Source organism: Nesoenas mayeri, assembly GCF_963082525.1.
Source record: "Nesoenas mayeri genome assembly, chromosome: 20".
Taxonomy (NCBI): domain Eukaryota; kingdom Metazoa; phylum Chordata; class Aves; order Columbiformes; family Columbidae; genus Nesoenas; species Nesoenas mayeri.
The window spans coordinates 1878581-1904150 of record NC_137569.1 but is presented as its reverse complement, the minus strand read 5'-3'; the positions used below and the strand labels follow the sequence as shown (position 1 = coordinate 1904150).

General features: G+C 46.1%; 3 protein-coding genes across 6 annotated transcripts in view; 2 read left to right on the top strand and 1 right to left on the bottom strand.

The window, feature by feature from the left end:
- Positions 1-156: 156 nt before the first annotated feature.
- Positions 157-21619, bottom strand: MYO19 (myosin XIX). 3 transcript variants are annotated; one of them, XM_080357309.1, is made up of 24 exons: positions 21372-21619; positions 14163-14253; positions 11802-12894; positions 11465-11578; positions 10576-10708; positions 10297-10366; positions 9845-9947; positions 9579-9675; positions 9029-9105; positions 8593-8683; positions 8271-8442; positions 8012-8085; positions 7801-7922; positions 6988-7101; positions 6483-6659; positions 5909-6055; positions 5322-5429; positions 4610-4680; positions 4135-4244; positions 2162-2325; positions 1545-1674; positions 1276-1361; positions 608-922; positions 157-433 (listed from the first exon to the last, which is right to left on the bottom strand). In XM_080357309.1, the coding sequence occupies exons 3-24, from the start codon at positions 11832-11834 to the stop codon at positions 305-307; spliced, it is 2637 nt and encodes an 878-aa protein (XP_080213435.1). In that variant the 5' UTR covers positions 11835-12894; positions 14163-14253; positions 21372-21619; the 3' UTR covers positions 157-304. The 3 variants fall into 3 exon arrangements, with proteins under 3 accessions (XP_080213435.1, XP_080213433.1, XP_080213434.1); XM_080357307.1 differs by lacking the exons at positions 14163-14253; positions 21372-21619 and having other exon boundaries at positions 11802-11950; positions 12750-12935; XM_080357308.1 differs by lacking the exons at positions 5909-6055; positions 14163-14253; positions 21372-21619 and having other exon boundaries at positions 11802-11950; positions 12750-12935.
- PIGW (phosphatidylinositol glycan anchor biosynthesis class W) lies at positions 15364-17545 on the top strand (the record flags this gene model as incomplete). Its single annotated transcript, XM_080356876.1, has 2 exons — positions 15364-15385; positions 16014-17545. Exon 2 carries the CDS (start codon positions 16025-16027, stop codon positions 17543-17545), a length of 1521 nt encoding a protein of 506 aa, XP_080213002.1. The 5' UTR covers positions 15364-15385; positions 16014-16024.
- Positions 21528-25570, top strand: part of GGNBP2 (gametogenetin binding protein 2) — an 18547-nt gene continuing 14504 nt past the window's right edge. Inside the window, exons 1-2 of one of the 2 annotated variants that reach the window (XM_080357311.1) lie at positions 21528-21742; positions 22455-22572. In XM_080357311.1, the coding sequence (XP_080213437.1) occupies positions 22480-22572 (93 nt within the window). In that variant the 5' untranslated portion in view covers positions 21528-21742; positions 22455-22479. The remainder of the gene's footprint in view (positions 21743-22454; positions 22573-25570) is intronic. The other variant, XM_080357310.1, reaches the window with a different exon arrangement.

Sequence of the window (25570 nt, the reverse complement as noted above, 5' to 3'; positions counted from 1 at the left end):
CTCTCTCGTTACCAGCCTCATCCTTCTCCCAGGTAGTGCCAGAAATGTTCAGTTCAAGTATATATTGCTTAAAGCACTTGATTATGTTGAGTGTTTTCCTAGTACTGGTATTTCCTCTAAAACGCGCGTGTGTGTGAGCGGAGGAACGTCCCCCCTTATGCATTTTAAATTTGAAATATATTATACATGCAATGCATCAATACAGAAAGCTCTGAGGTAGCAGCAGATACGGGTGTTGAGTAATTTGAAAGCAGCAGCTTGCAGATGGTCCTTCCCTGAAGGAAAAAGTACAGCCGGCCACAACCTACGTTGGCAGGAGGTTCTTTCTGTCCAGCAAAATCTGGTTAAAGCCGGTGATGGAGTAGGCGGCCGTGTGGGGGCTGACGTCTGCGTAGTGCAGGGGAGATTTCTTACAGTGGAACTTAATAGAGCCCTAGAAGGAAAAGAGGTGGAGAGGTCAGGTGGTGGTTTTGCCACATTTGGAGCTAATTTTGCTACTCAAACTCAAGTAGTGTCAGCCTTGCACATCTAAGTGGGAATGGAGAGCAGACCAGAGTTCAGGTTCCTCAACTCGGGGCAGCTGAGATCTGCCGGGAGGGTTCGTTACCTGCGGGAGGGCTCTGATGGAGGCGATGCCGCAGCCCAGGAAGCAGCTTTCCACCCTGCAGCAGTCGCTCTCGCGCAGCACGCGGAGGCTCGTCAGCAGGGACAGGGACAGGTCCCTCCGCAGCCCCGGAACGGTCACGGGGGCAGCAGCCAGGACGAGGCCGAGCGGCCAGAACTGGGTCACCGTGGGCAGCGGCCAAGGCGCTTCCCAGGAGCAAGGTGGTTTGGCTGAGGTGACTGTAGCTCCGTGAACTGAGAAAAATGCCGTTTCTTCACCCTCGTCCAATTCTGCTGCTGCTAACGCAGCCATTTTTGCCTGATGAAGAGATCCAGAACAATATGCTGGGAAAAGATTCTCAGACATCTTGAACAAAATGTAAAACTGCAAAATCAAGAGTCTAAAAGAGAGGGCATCTTAAAGGAGACCCCCGCATCACCCTTTGGGACATCTTCCCATTTTATGAAGGGAAGGAATGAGTTTATTCTGCAGTCTCTGCGCTGCCACCCTGTACAAGACTGGCATCCCTCCTCTGCTCTGCAGCTGGAGCAGTTTTTGGACAACCGACAGCAATGGGTTTGTACAGTTACTTGACAGAGGTGGATTCTTTCTCCAACACGACAAAGCCTCAGTCACCCGATTTCAATGCTTTCCTGTACCAACATACTCACTTTCCATTTCCTCCAGCCGCGCTTAATGGCATCAGCAGCCCTGCGCATCCTTTGGAAGCGATTCTTGGCTAACCAGGAGCGAACAGCTGAAGATTTAATTAAAAGAAATCTGAGTACAAAGGTTCTCCAAAGCTCTCACACTAAGAGAGATGGCACTTAAGCTTTCTCCATGTTCCATTAACATAACTGGCTCCTGCCACCTTAAACATCCAGTGTAACTGGAAATGTTACTTGTTATATTATGTTCAGCAATGACCTTATCAAACTACCTGCTTGGATGACAGTTGCGGACCATCTCTCCTTGGCAAGTTTCTTCTGTTTAAATCTCCTCCAGCAACACTGAATGCAAAACGCTTTCTGATTTAGCACCTGGGCTCTTCTAGCTTCGAGTTGCTCCAGCTGCATTGGGGATACGAGACAGCACTTAATCCTCAGGGATGGAGTTGTGTTCACAACCCTCCCCGCTCCTGCAGTCCCATGGTGCAGGACCGTGGCAGCTTTGTGTCCCACAAGTGCTGGATGGGACTTGGTGGGAGCGCTTCATTAATGCTTATCTGATAGCATGTAAAATGAAAATGTAAGTATCCGAGGGGAAAAAGAGTGTTGTGGGGGGAAAAGTGGATACTCCCAAAGCAGCAGCTGGCTTAAACTGTCTGCCTTTAGGGGGGTCTGTTAGGGCTGCACCCTCCAGTGCGTGATCTTTGTAAAAGTGCCTTTGTCTCCGTCTTTCACAAAGCAGCTGCTTGGGCCTGTTGGAGTTAAAGCCAAAGTCTGGTCACACTGGCGTTAGCACAAGTATTGCCTAAACCTTTACAATAACTGGTGCCAGAATCCCCCTTACGCAATTACATTCCGGAGCTGTTAGCCAAGGAAACAGCGCTCTTACCACAGCATTAGCCATAAACACTTTGGTTTTGCCGCAGTACACTGAAGTGTTCTCTGCTCTGTTCCCCGGTTGGTCAGCAGCGGTTTGTCCCGTAACAACATTCCGAAGGATCTCAAAAATGACAGAACGTGATGCTTCAGCATCGCCCTCCGCTGGAGCCTCACCTGCAAATGACGCATTGAAGAGAAGGTATCGCAAAACTGGGAAATCAGGACCAAGTAACTGTCTTTGCACTGAGACTTTCTGGGGAGGAGACGGCTCAAACATCACCAGATGGAGCTGTGCTTAAGGGAAAATGTGACAGCGCAGATTTTGCTGTGTGCTGGTAACTAGATAACCAGCCTGGTGTGTTTGGGTGCTGTCTCATTGCCACTGTTAAGCCTGTCCATAGGTGACAAACATTTTGGGGAGATCTAGACAATGACACAGACATACAGAGGGCTCAGCTGTTCCCATGTTCTCTAAAGCATCCTACATGGAAACATTAGAAAGCAAGAGCGATGCAATTAAGAACAGATTTTAAGCAGATTGGTCCTAAGAAAATCTGATGAAATATCCAAAACTCAAAGCTGTTGGGAAAGAGCAAAAAACAAGGAATGAGACTCACAGCCTGAATGTACTGAAAGATGCAGGAATATAAAACCATTTCTATGCAATTCTACAGCTTCCATAGCGCATTGGAAGCAGCTACAGGGACGTGTATTGTGCAGGAGTTTATTGCAGCAATAAGAGTTTATTAAAACCATTTCTGGGACGTAGGACGCAGTTTTTTACGTGCTGAGACAAACTGGTTAGCCAGATTAATCTGTTTGGAAACGGGGAGACCAAATTCAGACCTGTCCTTGCCAGAGACTCTGCTGCTCAAGGCAACACTGCATGAGTTGCTGCATGCCCAGTGCCGGAACTTGATGGGCTTTGAATCCTTCCATCCTGGATACTGTTTGTTTTTCTTCTATAAATATTGCTAAGGAGATGATGAGAGTGTTTTAAGGTACTGAAAACAAATATAAGCCATTCTTGCCTACAGGAAGACATCTGGTGACTACGATGGCGTTCTGGGGCTGGGCTGATAAGGGAACCAAAGCTTATCCCTGTGTTTAGGAAATTGTTTGGCTTTGTTTGGGGCTTATTACCTGCTAAAGATAAAAAGGACTAGTAACCTATTGCAATGAGGCACTTCAGCTAATGGGTTTATAACTGGGAAGATACGGTGTGTAAGTAATTGTGCAGCCTGTACTTTGTTACTTCATTCCATTTCCGCAAGGCGAATGGATTTCCAGCCATTTTACTAATCTGACAGAGGCTGGTGCTTACTGGTCCTGCTTCCCACATCTGTTGCTGGACAGACCCACGGGGTGAAGATGGGATTAATGTGGGAAGAGAAAGGGGTTGCAGTAACTTCCAGTATTAAATGTAACCACCTGATGAGCTCCTTCATTCAGGGGTTCATAGCAAAGATGTTACCTTGTAGACTGGATTGTGTTTTCTAAAGTCCATCCTCGCTCAGAAAAAAGAATCGCATGCAGAAGGTTGCAAAAGGCAGAAGAAGCAGCAGAATCCAGGTAAGCTAGAAAGTCAGTGTGTTGAGCCAGAAAACAAGGTGGGGAAAAAAGAAAGGAAGGAGAAGGGATATAAGCAAAAAGATAAGTGGTTTTCAAGTCTACTCAAGAACCAAATCTAAATCGAATTATAATCTATTGGGAGGGAGCCCAAACACCATTGTAACTTTAACTGTTCTACCCAAGAGGAACAAAGCAAATCAGCATTAAGATGAAAGATTTGCACTTTTAAAAAAAGCCTGCTGCAAGCATTGGGCAAATTAGAAACTCAAGTTGGTGATAGATTAGAAATGTATTTTGAGAATAGTGGTGTCCCTAGTGCTGAATACAGTAATTGTATCTGGTCTATGTGATATCAAATTGGTGCAGTGATAATTTTACTCGACAGCAGGTGGATTATCTAAAGAAACGTACCTTTGTTCTTGGCAGTGTGGTAGTTGCTTTTATCACACACTCTGTTTTTATTGGACGGATATGATTTTCTCAGTATTTCATAGCGCTCAGTGAAACTTTGGAAAGGGATCCTGTTGGACAAACGTACAGTTAATTCTAGGCAAGTATCACTGACTATATGGGTAAACCTATCCTTTGTGGGGGAAAAATTGCAGAATGGCTTCAAAAATCCAGTGCAGTGAGCTCTGAGACCAGGGGTATTTTAGAGACACCTCTGGACTTCCTTAGTATTTGGTATATTGTTAAGAATCTCATTGCCCTGAGTGCAAGGTGTGCTGCCCTGGTTACTATACTGCTGCTGCACTTCTGGGCTCACACACCAGCAGAGTTTCATCCTCCAAGACACTGAAAAGCAGTCCAGATACGCAACAGGTATTTTTGTCTCCAAAAACATGAGAGAGGCACTCAAGATGTTGCTTAACAAGTTTGGACTTACCTAACGGGGAAGCCCGCTGCGCTGATGGTGATGGCTTCGACTATCCCACACGCCTGGAGCTGGCTGAGAACCTGAGGCACAAATGGAGGTGGTTTAGGTACCCGCTGTCCTGTTTGTGGAAGCTGTTGTGCTCGGGGGAGCTTGCCTGGTGCACCCCACGCTGGGGAATGAACCGAGAGGGCAAAGAAGGGGACTGTGCGGCCACCGAGCTGCTGCTTTGAGGAACACACGGAGCAGGGTCAAGGTGGCACTGACAGAGGGACAGGGCTCATGTGCCCTCTGCATCAGATGAGGTTCTTTAACTGCAGCTTTAGCATCTGCTGCTCTGCGCCCAGAGACACGCTAGTCCTAGACTAGACTGCAGAAGAAAGCAAAGTTTTATTGTGGGCATTCACCCGTGCAACTGCTGAGCGGTCAGATCACCTTTATGTATTTTGAGGACTGGGATGGGATCACCCCAAATAATCCAGGAGTGCAACAAGTAAGTTGCATCTGGAAGAGCTGCTATGCTCACCAGCTCTATTTTGGACAAGCATCATCAGTGATTCTGAAAGGATGTTCATCTTGAAAGGAGCAAAAGCTATTTCAAGATGTGCTGGGAAAAGAGCTTTGCAAGTGACTAAAGATCGTAAGAGACCTAATGCAAAGCCCCATGTGATGTCTCCAGGAAGCTTCTCATCCACTGAGTGAGGAAAAGCTTTTGGAAGGTTACCTCTTCTCTTTGAAAAGTCATTGCCTTGCAGCCAGCGTTAGGCTTGATGCATCGGATGTAATGCGGCGTGGTGCTGTTCACAAGCTGCATGAGGTGTTCCAGTGAACCCTGTAGAGAACAAACACAGGTTTAATTAGGGACTCCCCCTCCACAGGTAGATTAGCTCACAGGTGGTCATCTATAAAAACAATGAAGCCATTTTTTGCAAGGATGGTTTCACAGACTCAGTGTTAGCAGAGCTGTTCCATAAGGACAGCTTGAGCAAAAAATCCACTCTATGGATGCTTTTGTAAAACTGTTGATAGTAAATTCACAACATTTCCAAAATTATAGCAGGGCCACTAGTCAAAGGTAACCCCTCGAGAGGAACAGGTAGGAAGGAGCCTCACAAAGTCAGATGTCCAACTGTTAAAGGCAAAATTGGAGTGACTTACAACCAAAAACCCAGAGAATCTCAGGAATCTGGAGCTATTTCTGTTTTGCAGCTGTTTAATTTTAATGACATTTAGTGATCTTGGTCCAACCCTACTGTTCTCTTGTCTAGTTATGAAGACAGCAGTAGAAAACAGAACTTGAATAGGATGTACCTTGAACTTTGACACCACTGTCACAACAGCTGCTCTGTTCTGGGTTTTGATGTTATTTTGGTTCCCTTCTGCCACGGGAAATAATCTTTGAAGCAAAGGGTCCTTAGAATTCTGCAAAACGTTGACCAGCTCTGGTGGAATGGGGTCCTGCCAACACAAACGTGACTCATGAATATTTGAACTAGGGCAGAAACCTGCCAGCTTTGAAATGACTAGAAATTCCACAAATAGAGATGGAATAGTATTTCTGATGCAAACTTTGCTTTAACCACAGCTGTGGTTTTGAATCCGACTACATACATTAGTTCATAGTCAGATTCAGGAACAGAAAACAGTGTCTGGCTGAACATCCAGCAAATCTAGTCAAATATACGACTGTTCTAACGTTGTTCTCTTTATACAACTTAAGACCAAGAGTTTTACACGGCCTGGAGGATTTGGCACAATCCATCTATATCCGGTAAACATGACTGAATATACATGTTAGTGGCGCTTTGATTTAAATTGCTTTTAGTTTGTAAGGGTTTTTTTGTGTTTTTTCATTTTTTAAACAGCTATTTCTGAAAACACCTACCTTATTCTTCTCCACCATTGCTGCCAGCTGATAGCAGACTTTGCCAGCATAATGTGAAATAATGAAGTTCGGCTCCTTACTAAACTTGTTTCGACTTAAACATTGATTATTAGACAAGGCTTTCTCAATCCGAGTTTGGAACAGGTGGGTGTTTGAGGGTCTATTCAGACGGCACTCCTGTAGAACAAACAAGACAAAATTGCAGCATATTTGTCATAAAGATCAGTCTTTAAAAGCTGAGACACTTTAAATCACAACCGTTTTATTTTTTTAGAATTGCTTTGAGTATGCAAGCCCTGAAATACTGTGGGAAAAAAAGTGAGGCTTCCTATTTGCATTAGAACTTAGAAGAGGATGAAGTAATGCCATAATTGTTCTAAAAAGTAAGTTCTACAGAATTTTTATAGCTGACAAGTTTCCTACTAATTCAGCATTTTCTTTGGCGGCATGGGATGGGAGGCAGGCAACCAGGCCAAAAGCACGAGAGGTTTGGATCCACACTTACCTCATTGAGCAGAGAAAAAATGCTGAGAGGATTGGCCTCGATCAGCTCGAGGCAGTTCTGGTTGTCCTGGTAGTTGATGAACGACCACTGGAGCCCTTCTGCTGCATATTCTTCCTGCGGTCAGAGAGAAACGGTTTGTTCTGCAGCAGAGGGCACTGGAGCTCAAATAACCACGTGCCTTTTTGCAGTTACTGTTTAACAGGTTAATCCCAGGCTCAGCCTGCTCATCCAGAGCTCAGCTCATGTTCTGTGGCAGTCTCCATTTAAAACACTGCCGCAGGTAGCTTTTGAGGACGTCGCAGCTGGTCCTGCGGGATCAGGGAGAGCAGGCTGCAGCAAAGGCGGTAACCAGGCGGGTTCTATAAACACGGGGCATGAATCAGTTTCAAGGAAAGTAATTGTGTGCTTGAACTTGGTTTTCATCTTCACTGACCATTAACCCCTGGCATAGTGACAAGGGCAGGCAGGCAAAAAAGGCTGGGCATATGAAAGCACAAATTATGGTCAGAGAGATACTTATTTTGTGAATGAACTGATAAAACTATGCTGGGAGGCAGAAGGTGCCATCATGTTGGAGCTGTATAATAAGAACAGATCTCCAGTACCCAAGAGAGAAAGCTGTTTCATTCCACCAACTGCCCCACACTCTCCTCTTTTAAAAAGTGATTGTTAGGCACATCCTACTCATTTCTGTGGCATTGCTTACTTGACTGAAGGCTGCAATCTGCCCAGAGGCACAGAAGTACAATTACAGAGGCTTAACATGCTGGTTTAAAATTAGATATTTAACATTTGATGTTAGTGGGGTATTACCTGTTGTGCCTTCAGATAGTGCGCTACAAAGTGCTGCTGCAGCTTCTCGTTGGCATAGTTAATACAAAGCTGCTCCAGGCTGTTTTCAGGGAAGGCTTCAAAACCATAAACATCCAACAAACCTAGAAGGAGTACGGGAAGAGAGTACGCTTGGGTCTAGGAGCTTGAAGGACTTACGGTTACTCAGTTAAACCAAGGTGAAAAAACGTACCTATGAAGCTGGTCCATGCTGATGGATCTGTGTAGATGCTCTCGTTTATGACCAGAACGAGCCATTCGAACAATCTGCAGATAATGACAACTGGATTAGTTGGGAAGTGCTTGCTCACAACAGAGTCCTGTTCTTTTACTGCTGTTTATACCAGGGTCACACTGTTCCTGAGCCCAAGCAGAAACCAAGGAAGGTAAATCTCCCCGGCCTCACAGAAGTGATGGGGCTCAGCAGAGCAGCCGGGCCCACGTGTCCTTACTTGGCGTAGATGGCTTTGGCCAGGCAGTCCCTCCTGGTCTCACACTCGGCTCTGGAGCACGGCTTCTTGAAGACTTGTTGTTGTTTTCCAGCAGTTATTGTTCGAATTCTTAATGATTCCAGTAGCTCCTCGACAGGTATTTTCAGCAAATCTCCAGCGGTCTTCACAAAATCTTGTTCAGGAAAAAAAAAAAAACAACATTGCGAGGTTATCTGGAGTGTCAAATGAATGCAGCCCCTTTACACCTACGGAAGGTCTGGAGAGATTATGGAAAAATGACACTTCTGTGAAATCACCAACTCAAATGTGGACTTTGCCTCACCTTTGGTTTTGTCTTCCAGTTCACAAGGCTGAGCTTCATCCACTGGGTTAGAGAATTGAATGTTCCCGAGATGGAGAAGGCCTGACAACACCTGAAATACAGTCCAGCATTGAGTTTTCTGAAGCAGAGCTCCCCTCCAAGGCAGTGTCCTCTTAGCCACACAAACAGGACAAGTCAACGCATTTCTGCACAAAAACAGCAAGCACATTTCAAGCTTTATGTTAATTCCTAATGCTCCAATTACCGAAGGGAAACTGAAGTTCACAGGTGCAGGCTCTAATATATGGCTACACAACCTCTTGTGTAACTGCAGGCCCTCTGGTCAGGAGTACTGAACAACCCATGCTCTGCACGTTGATACGGATTTACTTCCCACACTAAAAAGACATTCCAAACGTCATTAGCAGCCTCGCCGTGACTCTGTGTTGTACCTGACCTTGAAAATATTGTTCTGCGTGGAGCGGTCAATGCCCAAGTGAAACATTGCGTCTCTGGTCACCTCGAAGCAGTCCTCTGAAAAGCCAGACAAGTGCTATTTAAAAGAAAGCCATGCACACAACCAGGCAAGCAGAACGCTCTACACCATGTCCAGTTGAGCTGGGACTGCCAAAGGAGATCAAGGCACTCTCTTGGTAAATCCCAGAGCACAAGCTGGAGAACCAAGCCATCGGCTTAATCCACACCCTGTGTGGCTCTGAGTTAGGCAGCAGGTCGCTGAAGCACACCCACGGACGAGACAGTTTCTAAACACAGCCACAGAGATGCAAATTTGCTGGGCCAGAAACCGCTGGTTTAACCCAGGTGAAAACCCTGAATAGTGCAAACTGAAACTTTAAAAGAATCACATTAATGCAAGCGCCTTTGCAAAACGCCTGCTGTGCACTAACCACCCTGGGTCATGGCGTTTAACAGGACAGACACATTTTGCTGCCCTCCTTTAAAGTTACAGCTGCTATTAAGGGACAGTCTGTGAAACTCATCTTTACCATCTAAGTTTCTTTCAGAATTTGGCAGCCAGCGGTAATCAGCCCCTTCTGGAAGGTTCCATTCCAGCCTCTCCTCTGCAGTGGCACCTTTTGTGATCTGGAGACAGAAAACAAGTTAACAACTGAATTTTGCCTTTGGTCTTTACAGCTCACAGACAAGGAAGAATAATGTACCAGGAAGCATGGCAGACAGGAAAGCTGTTAAATATTAGAAGTTGCAACTGTGCTAAATTAGAAATATCTAGCAAAATTAACTAAAGGCAAACCTGATAAAAAATATGAAAGTTTCTTTCATTGGGGGCCTGATAGGCAACTCTGGTCTTCTCCAAAAGGAAAGTCTGAATGGAAGCACTGCTCAGGTGGTGGGATCTGGAGTGGAAAAACAAGCAAAGATTTTAACAAAACTTCCTCTCAGAACCTGATAGGTGTTGTGTTGTTACAATACCAACCCACTATGAATGCTTTGCAGTTCACCTTCAATTTTATACAAGTTTAATGTAATATTTTGTTCAGAGTTCTTAACTGCATCTCTGTTTTTCCATTGCTCTCTGTTAGAGATCAGGGTGAGAGCTTGCAGGAAAAAAGAAATCATAATAATGTAAGCTGCCAGCAAATCAAAACAGCTTCTAAAACCAGATAAAATATGGCAGACTTCAGAAACAGGCTTGTAAAGGTTCAAAGGAACAAAACAATATGTTTTTTACACAGTAATTATTACCTGTCTAACTGAAGCTGGATGTATTTTCCAAAACGGCTACTGTTGTTATTCCGCAGGGTACATGCATTTCCTGTGAAGTTGCCAGTGACAGATAATCAGAGTGGTTTTACTCTTCCATGTTGGACATACAGAACTAAGGGTGATTTGTACATATCTTCAGTATTTGAAGAGTTTGTCTTTTAAGAAGAGGACCAAGAGCTAACTTAGACTTGTGTATTAATAAAGACAACTCCCACAGCAGCTGCTACTTGGTTTTGCTGTTAAAAAAGCCTCATTTACCAAATGCTTCCATGACAGGGTTGGAATCCAACACTCTCTTCTCTATCCTTTCCACGGTTTCATTGCCTTTTGGCGAGATAACTGAAGCAGCAATGGAGGCGTAGAATTTCATAAGGCAGCGAGATGTCCAGGTCTGCAAGAGAGAGGCTTCACAATAGGTCTTTGTTTTTACCACATTAGTTATGTCAGTTAGTAAAACAGTGCTAGCTTCTGAAAACACAGTATGCAGCTGGCAACGATGCTAAAGAGAGTGATCACGTCAGGTTTACAGCTCTAGTTCAGCAGAAACTTGCTGCGCGTATGCTTATGTGCAACAGCCTCGCATTTAAATGCTGTTGCGGTGCTTCGCTGAATGGCAGTTTTATCACGATGTAACCATCTGGAAGCTCAGCTAGAACTAAAAACTGGCATCTTAAGATGAATTGAGTATAAACTGACTTTGAGTCATTAACACTCAGCATATCATTTTGTTCTCAGGCTTAAAAATATCCTCAATTTCTTCCTGAATAGGTACAGACCACTACAGAAGGGCCCAGGACAGGATCTGAACTCTCTGCTGCTTCTAAGTCTCTCCACAGGGTTTGCTGAGACCCACAACAGATCAGCATGAGACATTAACTCAGGTGCGGTTCCTGTTGAATTATTCAAATCAAGCCCTCACAGAAATTACAGATGTCCCCTCAAGAGCAGCTCTATTAAGCAGAGTCTGTTTAACTGCAGCAATCACTTCATGCTTCACGCATATTTCAAGAGTCACGCTGGAGCAGACTGGCTACGTGCTCTGTCAGATTTTTTTCTTCAGCTTTGCTTGTTCACTGAAATACTATAAACTACAAATCACTTGCAAATCTCAAAACTTAGGAGCAATGTCAGAAAACAATCTCCTTACCTTCCCAGCACCACTTTCTCCACTCACAATTATGGACTGGTTTACAGGTTCTCTCTGGCTTTGGACGTTTCTGTAGGTTTGCTCAGCCACTGCAAAGATGTGAGGTTTTAAATCCTGGCAGTAAAAGAGAATATTCATATTTCAGAGAACAGTAATTACCCAGTTCAACAGCAAAGTTCTTCTCACATTTATCTGAAAAGAGTATTGCTCTTTTAACAGAACTCATATTTCACTAGAAATGGGTTTTATCCTTTAGGATTATTTTGCTCATATAGATTTTGAAGAACTTGACATCTGAGTTCTGCGGAAGGACAGTTATTTCAAACGTAAGGATTACCTGAGGGCGAAGTGCACCATGGTACTCTCTCATAAGCTCGGGCGAATAGAGGCAGGAGACAGGCTGAAATGGATTTAAAGCCACCAGGCTGCAGCCAGCATTTGTATAAAACAAGTTTACTCTATATCTTGCTTGAAGACATTTCAGAACTGAAAGACACACCTTCTGTTAGCATCTTTTGAAAAGTGTCTTTGACTCTTCCTGCTCCTGTTGGTAACAAAAATCTTCAGAAATGTTACCTATTAGGTTTAATAGAGAATGAGGTGATCAAGGGAGTGGTACAGATCAAATACACATAACAATGTCTCTAAGAGTTGCTCTCATTCTTAAAAATCTTAAGGGATCTGCTAACTATTCCATTCAATAAATCCTGTGCTTTTATGAGGTTTCACATAGTCCTATGAAGTAAATCTGTTCCCTTGCAGAGCAGAGGCAAGAGTTCCCCATCTGCACTAGAAACAGGCCTCAGCTTCCCTTAACAGCATCATCTTTAAAAGTCAAGTGTGGAATTTACTTTTCAAAACCAATTTCATGAATATATTTTTACTCTAAGTTAGAGCCTCATTTTCTGATATGTTCGTGTAGCACCAAACTGCAATCACAAGGTCATGCAGGAGCCCTTCAACAGCATTAACTCCCAGCACCCAGCGACCTGAACCAACAATACAAACATGAGTTCCACAGAACTTGATAAGAGATCAGCAGGGCTGAATCTAAAATAAAAACATTCTGAAAAAAATAAAAATTCAACCAAGCCAAATGTGAATTTCTAAGGCTTTGAACAGGCTTTAATTTATTTATTATTAACAGGCTCTATTTAATACACTTTGAATCTTTAACTCCTGTGTTCATGATAGCATGAGTGCAATGAGAACAGTAACTACCATATGTTAGTAGCCACCAGGGCAAGTGGCTCCTCAGGAGATACTCCCCTGCCTGGCTGCTTACCTGTCGTAGTTGTCACCGGATTAACTTTCGTGAGGTCATCAAAAAGATGCAGTTTCTCTTCATCACTGAGGAACGCTCTAACTTCTTCTCCAAATGACTCACTGAGGTCATTCTGGATGGCGGAATCTTCTTTTTGGCCATTTTCCTGGAGAAGAGGGCAGATCAGCATCAGTCAAAGGCTGGGCTTTCACCTGTCTGCTATAATGTATAGCTCTTCTGCTGCTTCCATGTAACAGAAGTTCAGCCTCAGCAGGAGCCACAACTTAGGGCTTTTGAGCTGCTCTTCCTCCCAGCTGCCGTCCCCCGGCATCAATGGTTCCCATGGGGTGCTCTGTATTTAGAAAGGTATTATCCGTCCTATGAGAGAGGGCAGGCTGACAGGGCTGTCTGTGAACTGAATTCATCGCTGGGACTTCTGGCTGTAAGCAAAGGCACTTGGAAAGAACGTGTCCTTACGCTACCCAGCACTTGCAATTTTGCAGGTCGTTTAGCACAAACGCACTTACACAATGTTCTTAACTGGCGTATTTCTGGTGGTGGTGGTGTAAGAGCTGGCCTGCATTAGGTGAAGATTTGTCTTTTTGAATCACCTCAAGTATTTAAATCTTAGCCTCTGGGCTCCCATGCCCTTGACAATATTAGTTGGAAGGACACATTTGTTGTGCAAACGTAATGGAAAACTTAGCCAGAGAGATTTCAGGTTCTCTTTGTCATTTCTGGGAGGAAGGAGAGAGGAGCTATAGGGGAAAATGAAGAAGGGGACAGATGCCAGGCCTGCTTTTGCAATCTGGACATTGCTTTTCTGTTCAGTAACGCCATCAAACTGATTTCTGTAATTCTCAATGAACACGGAAGTTTGCTGCTTTCACAGAGAACAGACACAATTATTAAATACTCCACAGACAAGATGAGTATCTACCAGTCGCCCATTCTTCCCATGCCCTCCCATGTGTTTGCTGTATTACCGTGGCACCAGCCAAATTCTTAAATCCACCGTGCAGCTGATAGTGCACGACCTGAGAAAGGGCTTATTTTTGATCCCCTGCACCCCCTTGCTCGACATTGCTTCATTTGAGATGGTGATCGCTTAGCCAAAAGAAAAGTATTTGAAAATACTATCACTTCTCATACCTACAGTGCGTAACTCATGCGTCCATTAATTTCACTGAAAAGATACATTTAAGAATGTATTTGCTACATGCATTCACACCTGCCCCGTATAGCATAACAAAAATCACATGCTGGTGTTAGTAACACAGCTCAAAACCATACAGTTAATAAGTCCAGTCAATTAATGGCAGGAGTAAATATGCATTAGCAGTTACCTAATCTGGACTGCATGGAAACAAGCCAAGAATTCTTTCCTGGCAGTAAAATTTAATTAGCACACAAAATTTCTAGTTTTCTTTTTACCTGTTTTGGCATCTTGTTCAGCCCTACAGACGGGAACGCTGGAGCTGGCCTTTACTCTCAGGTATCTCATTCAAATCAGACTGAAGAGCCCCTAAATTGAAAAAAAAGGCATTTAAAATACAATAACTTTGGTTTTGCTGCGTTACTCCTGAAAGATCCGTGGGTCTGATGGCCTCAGAGAAGCTGGTGCTTTTGGAAAAGCAGTGACTCAGAGAAGTTTTGCGTTGCAGCAGAAATAAGATCTGCTGGCTTGCCGTCCTCTTCCTGCTTCCTCTGAAAATCAGTGGGAGCCAACCCAAGGTGAGTCAAACTCGCCCTCTGAATTTCTGCGATAAACAGAGATTCCGGCCACATAGCCAGGAAGAATTCTGTCTTCTTCCACCAGCTGAGACTGCCATCCATTCCATTCCATTTCTAAGTCTTAGTCTATTCTTACCTGGCATGAAAACACCATTTAGAGACCACTTTGATCCAGGAGCTGAAGCGTGCAGAGCTCACGGGACACGCAACCATCACCAAGACCCTCCAAAGTGCTTCTAACCTCTTTATTACCCTTTCCTAGGAGAAGCTTTGCTTACAGCGGGCAGAGTTCTTTGTGCTGGTTAAACCAGTTCCCCGAAGCACACGGGCTATCGCAGCTCCCGCTGATGCAGCCGCTCCCCGAGGCTTTTCCCGGGCAGACCCGACATTGGCCCGGCCCCCAAGGTCGCAGGGCAGCACCGTTCCCACTGGCGCTCACCCGGCCACAGCGAGACCACGCGTTGCGGGGCCACGGCCCGGCGGTGCGGGGCAGCACCCGGGGCAGGGGGAGCGGGAGCGGGGAGCGGGCGCACTCACCATGGGCGGCGGACGAGGCGGAGCGGGGGCGGGGGCTGCGGGCGGTAGCGAATCGGCCGCTGCGGAAGCGCAGGCTGCGGCCGCTGCCGAAAGTGCGGGCGGCGAGCGGGGGCCGCGTTTACTTGCGGAGCTGGGGCTGCGGCAGCCGCGCCGGGGGCTCCGGTACCGGCGGGACCACAGGAACGGCCCGGGACGCGCAGGGCAGGGGATGAACGGACCCCGGGGTGCTCCGGGGCTTGTTCTGCCACCCCGGCGGCACCTCGGGCTCTGCAGGGGACGGCAGCGCTGAAGTGCGGGTTCGGTCCCTCCGACATCCATCTCCCCGACCGGGAAACTCTCCGGAAACCGAGAAATTCTCCAGAAACCGGTGACTGATCCCGAAGCCGGTAAGCGATGCCGCCCCGCGTGGGGAAAGGGCTGCTCAGGTCAGTGGGTTTTAGCTGATAAAGTCTTTGTTGTGACCCCACACTGCGGCTTAAACAAAACCAGCAATTTTGGGTTTCTAGTTAATGCTTCTCGCATTTAACATGTTCTCTTGAAGCGGGTCACCCGAGCCTCTGGGTCTGGGGCCTTTTTTTAAAAGGCACTTTTGTTGCAAGCGGGGATTTTAGCTGCTGGTTTTATTGCTGACCAGAAACTCCATTAGGGCCACATTTTTTATGTATCTGTTTCATTTATACTACAGAGAATATGACTTACAGAGCAGGACATATGGTAAGATTATTCACAATGTGAATATTCAAGAGAATACTTGATATTTAGAGATCTTTAGCAAAAATATGTTAAGAATCTTGTTTGGACAGCGAGGTTTGTGATGGTGAAAGTGGGTCAGGCTCCCAGCAGCACCAGGGCTGTTATGGATTATTTAAATTGAAGAGTAACTGAAGAACAGATGACTTCTTAACCAGTGTATGTGTCAATGTATGTGTTAATGTTAATGTAAGGTTCATTTTTGAAGCAGTTCTAAGAGCCCCGTTTTACAAAACTATCTCAAGTTCACATTTGTATTTTCAGAGGAAGAAAGAATGTCGCAAAAGCACCTGAAGGAAGCCTTCATCAGCAACTTAAATGGGACCAGCTTGCTGGAAATTTCATTGGGCTTGACTCTAGCTCCACTCTGCCTGCTTTGCAGAGGGCTCCTCTTGATTCTGTATTACCTGCACTATGGGAAACCTTTAAACTCAAGGAAACACAGCCTGCTGCTAGACTTCCTTGTGCTAGTGTCTCCTCTCGTGTTCTCCTGCACAGTCTTGTCTCCAATCATGTGTTGCGTGCCAGCTATCCTTGTAGCCTTCTGTGCTGGAATATTCTCCAAAATATACAGCCAAAGAAAACACGAGACCAGAGTCCCTTTTAGGCAAATTGTAAAAGACTTCCAGGAGACGTACTTGGATCCAGACTACATTCCAGCAATAACCGCGTTTCGTGTTTATGTCAACGTGTTGACATCAATCAGCATTTTAGCAGTGGATTTCCCGCAATATCCACGGCGATTTGCCAAAGCCGAGACCTATGGAACAGGAGTTATGGATTTTGGGGTTGGAGCTTTTATTTTTGGTAATGCTCTTGTTTGTCCTGAAGTTAGACAAAAGTCTTGTGTGATGCAATCCAAATTTTCCAGTCTGGCCAGGCAGTTATTTTCAGTTTGGCCGTTGATTTTTCTTGGCGTTGGACGACTGCTGAGTGTCAAATCTATAGAGTACCACGAACATACTTCAGAGTATGGAGTGCACTGGAATTTTTTCTTTACCTTAGCATTTGTGAGGCTTGCAGCATCTCTCCTTTTAGCCATATTTCCAAAAAATATTTCTTGGATCATTGCTATAAAGCTGGCTGTACTTTATCAGCTTACTCTTAACACTACCTCTCTGAAGATGTTTATCTTGCATGGCGGCGACGGCAGAGGTACCAGGGTTGGCTTTTTAAATGCCAACAGGGAAGGACTGCTCTCTCTCTTTGGATATTTAGCCATCTATCTGGCGAGTGTGCAAGTGGGGCTGTGTCTGCTCAAGTGCAGGAACTCGGTGCGAGGCTGGATCCAAGCGGTGTGTTTGTCGCTGCTCACGGTTCTCATGCTCTTCCTAATTCTTCACTTCTCACAAGCCCTCGCGGACCCCGTGTCGCGCCGGATGGCTAATTTATCCTACTGCATGTGGGTGGTTGCTCACAGCCTGATGTTCTTGGTCTGTTTTGTGGTGACCGATCTCGCCCTGGTGTTCACAAAGCTGCTGGTGAAGGGCTCCAGCGTGCCCTGTTGCTGGAACATTCTAAAGCCCCCCAGTACCAGTGGAAAGCACGGAACAGAGGCCATGCCTGTGGGGAGGGCAGGCACGCTGTCGCACATTTGCTTAATTAGCGCTATTAATAAAAATCAATTACTATTTTTCTTGCTAGCAAATGTTATGACAGGTACTGTGAATATACTGATAGATACAATCCACAGCAGGACTGCATTTACATTGTGTATACTACACTTGTATATGTTTGTTAACTGTTTAATTATGTATATATTGCATGCCAAAAATATAGTATTAAAGTTTTGGTGATTCCATTCTGGCTCAAGTGGACTAGTTGAACTTTGTAGTCAACTGTAGCTGACTACAACTGGAGTTGAATTATGGTATTTTAATGGAAAAACCAGTATTTTTCCGGTACGTATTGCAGTAATTTATAATTTAGCATAACTTTTAATAATTTAATATTGATTATTTTTAGTGGTTTGTTTTTCCAAATCATACAGTCAATGCTGTTGGAGTTGTTACACATTGTCCTGAAAACTTAGGTTCTGAGATTGTTGAAAAAGTGGATACCTAAAAATGTTTTGGCCCCAGTCCTGCAAAGACTCATGCATGTGCTTAACTTTGATGAGAGTAATTGCATGTGGAATGTTAATCATATACTGAACTCTAAATTAGCCTTTGAATTAAAGCTAAATTTTATTTTCATCCTCACTAATGAATATAAATGAAGACCTTAGATAAAGTATGATGCTCTGAAGGATAAAATTCAACTGCAGATGTGGGAATTTGTGGAGCAGATAATAAGAGCAGTACAGACTTTTATCTGAACATACAAAGATCCAAAACGAATTCACCCCCAGCCCGCACACCAACATGTTGTGACAGCTCCTCTTTAGGAACAGTGTAAAATACGGTCTTCAAAAGTACTCGAGGCCCACCTACTTGTCTATAAAATGATTTTAAACAGCAGCTCATTTAGTACTGTATTTTGACAGCTGAGATGTCTTCAAGTGCGAACATGCTGTATTAATTTTCATTAGCAAACAAACGGTGTGCAGATGGGAAGCAGCATGAGGCGGTGGGTCAGGGCACTGGCAAGAGTTGTGCTCAGTTTATCACAGTCCTTCTGCAAGCCCAGAGCAGAACACCCTTTTTGTTCACTTTCCAAACTGTGACAGTTCTTCCTGACCTCATTAAGTTGTTGAGAAGATAAATACATTTAAATATTGTGAGGAATTCAATAATGGCAGATATAAATACTCAAGAAGTAGAATATAAAAGGTGATTGCTGATAGATGCCTGATGTCAGTGGAGTTAAGAAGTCCATGTGGACCATATTTCAAACTTCTTATCAATCAAGTGCGATGAATCATAAAACCTATGGAGATTAAGCCTCTAAATCAGATTCCTTGAGGCAGACACGCTGGGGAATATTCTTAAAATTTATAAGGTTCTGTAAGCCGTTGGCCAATGGAAAGGTGAAGTCTGAGGGTTATAGGCTGTGGCCATGCTGATTTCATGCTTGTTTACTTCCCAGTTCTAGCCCTATAGTCTCCAGAATTAAAGAAAAACAGCCTGTATTATCCTGGGGACAACTGCAATGAATTGGCAACAATGTCTTATAAACAGTTGTCGCAGTTGATAGCACAGCCTTCTGGTAACTGGTGTATTTATTTTAAAACATTTCCTAGGAAAAAGAGGCCTCCGCCATGAGCTGAGTGGCACTATATGTTTATGCAAAATTACTCATGGGTATTAATTTTTGAAATATTTGAAGCCCAAGACCTGCAATGAGTTCTGCCTGTGAGCACAAGTCTATCAATGTGATTCAGAATTAAGGCATTAATTGTGTGTGACAAAGCAGAGTTGTGTCTGGACAAGCAGCAAACTGGATGCTAACTCCATTTTGCACAGCAAAAATTCCGTGGGAGGTCTGCCGTGTCTGCGCAGAGCCTCCTTCGCCCCCAGTCCAGGACAGGAGCTGCGCTTTGCAACAACAGAGCCGGCAAATACAGGGGATTGCGGTGCACAGGTAACGACGAGAGTGGGAACAATCCGCTTCTCTCAACAACAGCACAACACCGCGTCGTGAGGCTGTCTCCCGCTTCTAAAGCCGTAAGTTGTTCACTGCCGAATTAATGAGAGACAATTAATTCCCATTGCTTATTGTCAATAAATGTGGCGAGCTCTGCCCTGAAGCAGCCAGCATAGTTATTAATGCTGAATGTTTAGGCTATGAGTAGATGCAGATGATTAACCATGCTTCTGAAAGAACCAAGAAATGCAAGTTGGCAGCCTTTGATCACGGAGTCTGTACGAGGAAACGGCACCGTAGTGAGTTTGAAAAGATGCGAGAGAAGTTACCACGACGCTGCTGTAGACACTCTCGCCACACACACTCAATAGCACAGGGGATGGTAGGAGCAAGAACAGTAAATTTCAGTTCACTTTGGGGTGTGTTTAGACAAGTAAGCTTGTACAGATCAAAGATATATTTTTAAAAAATCCGAAACTTTGATTCAGCTGTTACATAATTTGTAAAAAGATAATTCAACTAGTAAGACTAAAATGGCTGAACTATAGCATACCGCTGACTTCAATAATAACAGTAAAGCAGAGAACTGGGAAAACATAACTTGTTTTCTCTTTAATGCCATAATTCCACCAAATGACCTTTCTGTAAGGCTGCAGGACAGAAAAAAAACGTGGTGGGAGAATAGAGCTGATTACATTTATCCCTAACCTTGTTGTTTGTTAAACATTAGTAGCTTCTTACCAAATGTAATTATTTTTAAGGATCGACTCACTGGCATGCCTTTCTTTCCAACCCGGTAGTGTCTCTTTTGAAGTCAAATGTTACAATAAAGATATTGGGCAGTATCCTATTTCAAAGCTGCTCTGTCCTAAAGAACAGATATTTCTTCCAGGCAAAAGATGCGGCATGCAAATGAACAGCATAAAGGGGCTGTCGGTCTTCCCAGTGTTTTGTAGATACGAGAACGTGCCGCATTTTCTAGCCATGTAAAAACCCCTTTTCCATGGATAAAACATACATGCAATGTTACGGTGCTTTTCATACATAGTTTACCAATGTGCACCCTGCGAATACAACATGTGGGGCATTGCTGTTTTGTTAATGTGATCCCACCACACCCCGGGAGCCGGGGCAGAAGTGACAGAGGAGCCTGCACGCCCAATGGACCCTGCAAAGACAACGTTTGCTCATCACAGTCCCATGTGCTCATGGCACTAACGTGAGAAACCGTCCCCTGCTACAAAATGCCAACTTTCTTTTTTTAATGAAAAAAACCCATGTAAATACGCAAACTGCAAACTGTGCAGCGACGTGGCATTGCACGATGTTTCTGTTAGTGGTAGAGATGCTGCATGATGAGTTCAAGTAAATTAACTCCTCCACTAAAGATGGTTTTTATGCAGAAAGAAGAAAAAAGAAATCCCGCTCCCTAATTGCCTCCCCTGCATTTTCTTGTGAGGACTTCAGTATCTGTCTACATAAATAACAAGCATGAACAGATCAACCGTGTTATTTAATAGTTCAAGAAAAGCTTTGGGGTTTTTTTTGGCTGCCTGAATTAAGCAGCCACAGGATTTCTAGCTGGTTGCACCAGGGTGCTGCAAAAGCCAACAGCCCGGAGTCAGAGCCCGTAAGTCCAATTACCGCCGCCCTGGCAGGGAGATCTGCGGCCGCACTTTGATGTTCGGGCTGTGTCTGAAGCGCAGGCGTTCGATGCGTTTTTGTCAGGCTGTGCTCCCGGCTGCACCCACAGCAAAACCTCCACACGCGGGCCCGGTCCCACTCGAGACAGCGACGGGTTTTCACCCCGCCAACGCTCTGGGGTTTAACCCCACCCGCCCCCTTCACCCGCCGCCTCAGCCGCACCTCACCGGGGGTCGCTCGCAAACCTCTCTGCGGCCGGTTCCTCACAAGCCACCGCGGACACGGCGCCTTTCCGCGGCGAGGGCGCGGGCTCCCTGCGTCCCGCCGGCACCTCAGCGCCGCGCCCCAGGGCGGGAATCGCCTCACGGAGGGGAAGGCCCGCCCGGCTCCCCCGCCCGCAGGGCCAGGCCTCTCCCGCGTCCCCGCCCTCAGGCCCCGGGGCCGCCCCCCTACCTCAGCCTCCCTCCCGGCCGCGACCTCCGCGGCTCGAGGTCGAACGCGCCGCTCCGGCCGTTTGTGACAGGGGCCGCCGCGCAGCTCCTCAGGCGGCCGAGCCCGCGGGGCGGGGGGCACGCGGGGCCGGGAAGTAACGGGTGAGCGGGCGCCTCCTGCGGGCAGGCCCGGGGCGGCGAGGCGGGGCCGCGGCCCGGGGGAGCGGCGGGGCTGCGGGCTCTCGCGAGAGGAGGGCGGGGCGGCCCGGGGCCGCGGCCGCCGCCTGTGGGGAGGGCCCGGGAGGGTGAGAGGAAGGAGGCGGCTCTGTGGCGGAGTCCGTGGTGTCCGCCCGCCTGTCAGAGCGCCCGGGCCGCCGACTCGCGGAGGAGCCGGTAAAGGCCCGAGGGGGACAGGGTGGCGGCCCCGGCGGGGCTGAAGGGAAGCGGGAGGGGAGGGAGGCCCGGAGCCGGCCCGCCGGCTGCCTCCGTTCGGAGCTGCCTCCCCGCCATCGCGGGGACAGGGCGGAGAGGGGTGGGTCTGCAGCCCCCGGCTCGCTCTCCTTCCCGGCCGCCGGAGGGAGCTGGTGGCGGTGCCCCCGGGCTGGAGCTGGGGAGCGGGAGGGCGGCGGGTCCGCTCCCCGGGGCTGGGGGTGCAGCGGCTCTGCCGGGGGAAGAAGCGGCCCCGCTTCGCCGCTGTTCATCCCCCTCCTCGGCCGCCGCGGGGCGGGACGGGGGCGGCGGGAGCCGCAAACCCCGCTCGGGGCTGGGCGGGTCCCCCCGGCCTGTCTGGGCCGGTGGCGGGGCAGGGGGAGCCCCAGCCCCCCCCCAGTCTCCCTCACCCGGCCGGGTGCGCTCCTCCTCGGCCGTCCCCTCCCTGCCATGTTCATGTCGCATTTCGTAGCCTGCCCACCTCTCCCGTTCCCGGCCCGGAGTCTTTTTGAGTCCCTTCCAAGGCTGGAAGCGGCGGGCGTGGGCTGGGCGGAGGGGCCGGCGCTCGGCGTGGTGAATCAGGCGATGGGGTAACGCAGGCTGCTTCCCGGGCTGCGGAAAGTGTGGCGGGGAAGCGCGGCGGGTATTTACCTCCGCGGGGTTTGGCTGCTCGCAGGCCGGAGCTGGAGGCGGCGGCGGCGATGGCGCGGCTGGTGGCCGTTTGCAGAGACGGAGAGGAGGAGTTCCCCTTCGAGAAGAGGCAGATTCCCCTCTACATCGATGACACGCTCACGGTGAGTCCCCGCGGCCCGGGAGCGCCCCTGTCCCCGCAGCTCCAGCGTGTTGCAATCCCCAGGCGAGGCCTCTTCCCCGGACAGGCCTCGCAGGCTCCTCCTTGGCTCCTGCAGCCTTAATCTTGGGGACTTTGCAACACTTCGGCTTAAGAGCGCTTAATGTGGCAACTTTTTTTTTTTTTTTAATCTGATTCCCAGCTCTAAAAACACGGAAACCGCATAATAAGAAAGTTATTGCCAGGCTGGGGCCTGCACGTAACTTGTTTTCGGGTGGCAAGCGTGTCTCAGTGCCCAAATGTGGAGCAAAGCCATTTTACAGTTAATAAGGAAAGGAGCCATATTAACGTTAAACCCCAGGTTTACAGCTAGGTAATTATTATGCCCTTAAATAGGTAGGAAAAGACTAAAGGCATTTCTGAAAGCTTTGGCTGAAAGTGAGGGTTACAGAGTCTGTAACAGCGTGCTGCTGTGTCTACAGCAACAAATCTGAGAGAGTTTCCGTTTCTGCGGATTATTCTCAATTGAAAAACATGGGAGTTTTGCCATTTCCAGAAGATTCAGTGGAAAAATGAACTAACTGCAGCTTGGAGGCTCTCTAGTCTCGCTTCTCTTCCTCGTGTGTCTAGAGGAAGGCTCAGAAATTGCATCGTAGGTGAACACACAGCAAATGGAAAAATTCTCTTACTGCCCTGTTGGTTGTTTTAATTCTTAAGGTGTGAAAACGTTGGGGTGAAAATTAAATTGGACTTAATGTAGTTTGGCATCTGATTTACTCATATTTTATTTCTGTTGCTGTCAGTGGTGTGACAGTAACTGCTGTTACTTCAGATGATGTAAAATGTATGTGCTTTAAATTCCTAATTTCACGCTTTAATGTGAAAGAACACCTGACTTGCATCAGCTAACTTGATCAACATTGTAATGTAATTTCCTCCATCTTCCAGAACAAAACAATTGAGTATCTTCAGACAGTGTCTAAACCCTCCATCCCACTGCTAAAGATGATCTGTCCTGATCCCATCTGGTTCTGCTAGAGTCGAAGAAAGGGTCTTTGCTATATTTTAGTTTTGATTGCTTTAAATAGTGAATTGCCAAATATCATCGCTGCTTTTAGCTTTAGGTAGTCTGTCGTCTCCAGTTAACTGTGCTTGTACATTAGGCAAAGTTTCCCCTTAAGTTGTCCAGAGCAATGTCTGCCTCTCCTACAGTGGTTGGTTACCTGGAAACTGTGCAGGAATAGTTTAAGTTTGGAGGTTTTTCTCATGTCTTGGACACACCTCCCCGTGTAGTTTTAAGATCTTGGATTCCTCTCTTTTCACTTCTCTCCCCTGGAGTCGTTGCTGTTGTTACCTTTCTGCTTAACAGGCTGGGAGAGAAAATGTGGCTAAACCTGGCATCAGGTAGATGGCTTCAACCGACCTAAAATTCCAGGTGTGATTTAGTTCCAGAATTTAATTCCAGGCCCAAACTTTGTGCAATTGCATGGTGTTGTCGTTGTCATTCTACTTTTTACACCAGAGGCAAGCTGTCCTCGTGGTTGAAGAGGTTCCCATAGCTGTAAATCAGTTTTGTATCCATCTGGATGAAAGGCATTTATGTAAGTGCAAGTCATCCTCACCGTGAAGAAATCTTAGCTCAGGTCAATATTTTTGTTTCATTCTGTTAATGTTGTTACAAAGTACTCAGATTTCTAGGTGGTTTCTGGAGGCTTTTATTAAATAAACCTGCAGAAGCAGGTAAATGAATTCTTACCTTCCTTGTCTCTGAATCTTCTATAATGTATTTTTTAAATTCTTATTGAGAGCTATTGTAAGAGATGCGGTTGTCTTTGAAACATCGTTTAACATCTGCAGCATTATCTTTAAGATGTAGTCGTGCTTATTGGTGGTAACTGGCTTGTGTTGACCTCTTTTAAGCTCAGACTTTAAAAATAATGGAACTTCTTTCTATCAGCCAGCTGGAAGACTTAATCTATGCCTTAAATCTAGAAATGGTGAACTAGTGATTGCAAATTAGTGACTGAATAGCCTATTATGCTCTTAAATGTGCAACATTGCTTTGTAGTAGCATAGAACGTTGTGTAGGTGCAGTGTGATACTGCTCCTCTCAATGAATTGTTCACTCTGACTTTTCTGTTATGGCTCAACTAGAAATTAAAGGAAGCTTAAATATTTAACCCCTTTCATTTCTTCAGCAGCCTTTATGATTTCTAGAAGGCATTCCATTTGATGTGGTATTATGGGAATTTTTTCTTCCAGTTCAGGGAGTGATGGTGGTTGATGTGTAACCACTTAATAAGATCTCATCAGACACACGAATGAATTTAATCTTTGATAATTTCACTCTGCTGTACAAAACACCTCAGAGTGTTCTCTGATAGTGGGAGATGAAGGTAAAGGGAAAAAAAAAATACAGATTTATCTCTTTTCTCCATTATTGGCAGATACAGCTTTTACTTTTGCATGCAGCTTGTTACCCACAGAAATATCAGATTAGCGATGTAGGAGACCTGTAATTCTGCAGCAAATGCTGCTGCTTAGTGTGTGTGGGTCGGCGCAAGGGAAACGAGGAAAGAAACTTGTGGGGGGTCAGAAGTAGCACGGACTGGCACTGTTCTGCACAGAGATGGGGCAGCTGTGCCCATGTTCCAATTGTAGCATGAGTGAAATCAAAATATCGCCTTGCTTTCTGCCCTTAGAGAATAGGTGTTTATTTTGGAGCAGTGTTGAGTGTCTGTGAAAGTAAATGTCTAAGTTCTCTGGAGGTAGGATCAGCAATTATGAAGACTGTGGGGAATTCTGTCTTTACCAGACAATGGAGGGAAGGCGGAGGGGGAAAAAGGATGAATTGGACCATTTAATTTGCTCTTGGTTGGTGTTAGAGTTGTTAACCCAAGTTGTTATTTTGTCTTTCAGATTTTAAAGTGAACTTCCAGTATTCATAATGATAAATTCTGTATTTCTCAGTTTGTCCAAAGAAGATAAACTAAGCCAGTCTT

Excerpts from the sequence above, each read along its gene's own strand:
- MYO19 (XM_080357307.1), bottom strand. The coding sequence starts at position 12,918 with ATGCTGATCTGCCCTCTTCTCCAGGAAAATGGCCAAAAAGAAGATTCC. Across the intron at positions 9,106-9,578 it reads TTCTGAAAGAAACTTAGATG|AGGACTGCTTCGAGGTGACC; the intron begins GTAAAGATGAGT and ends CTGGCTTTTCAG. Across the intron at positions 8,443-8,592 it reads ACTGGAAGACAAAACCAAAG|ATTTTGTGAAGACCGCTGGA; the intron begins GTGAGGCAAAGT and ends TTCCTGAACAAG.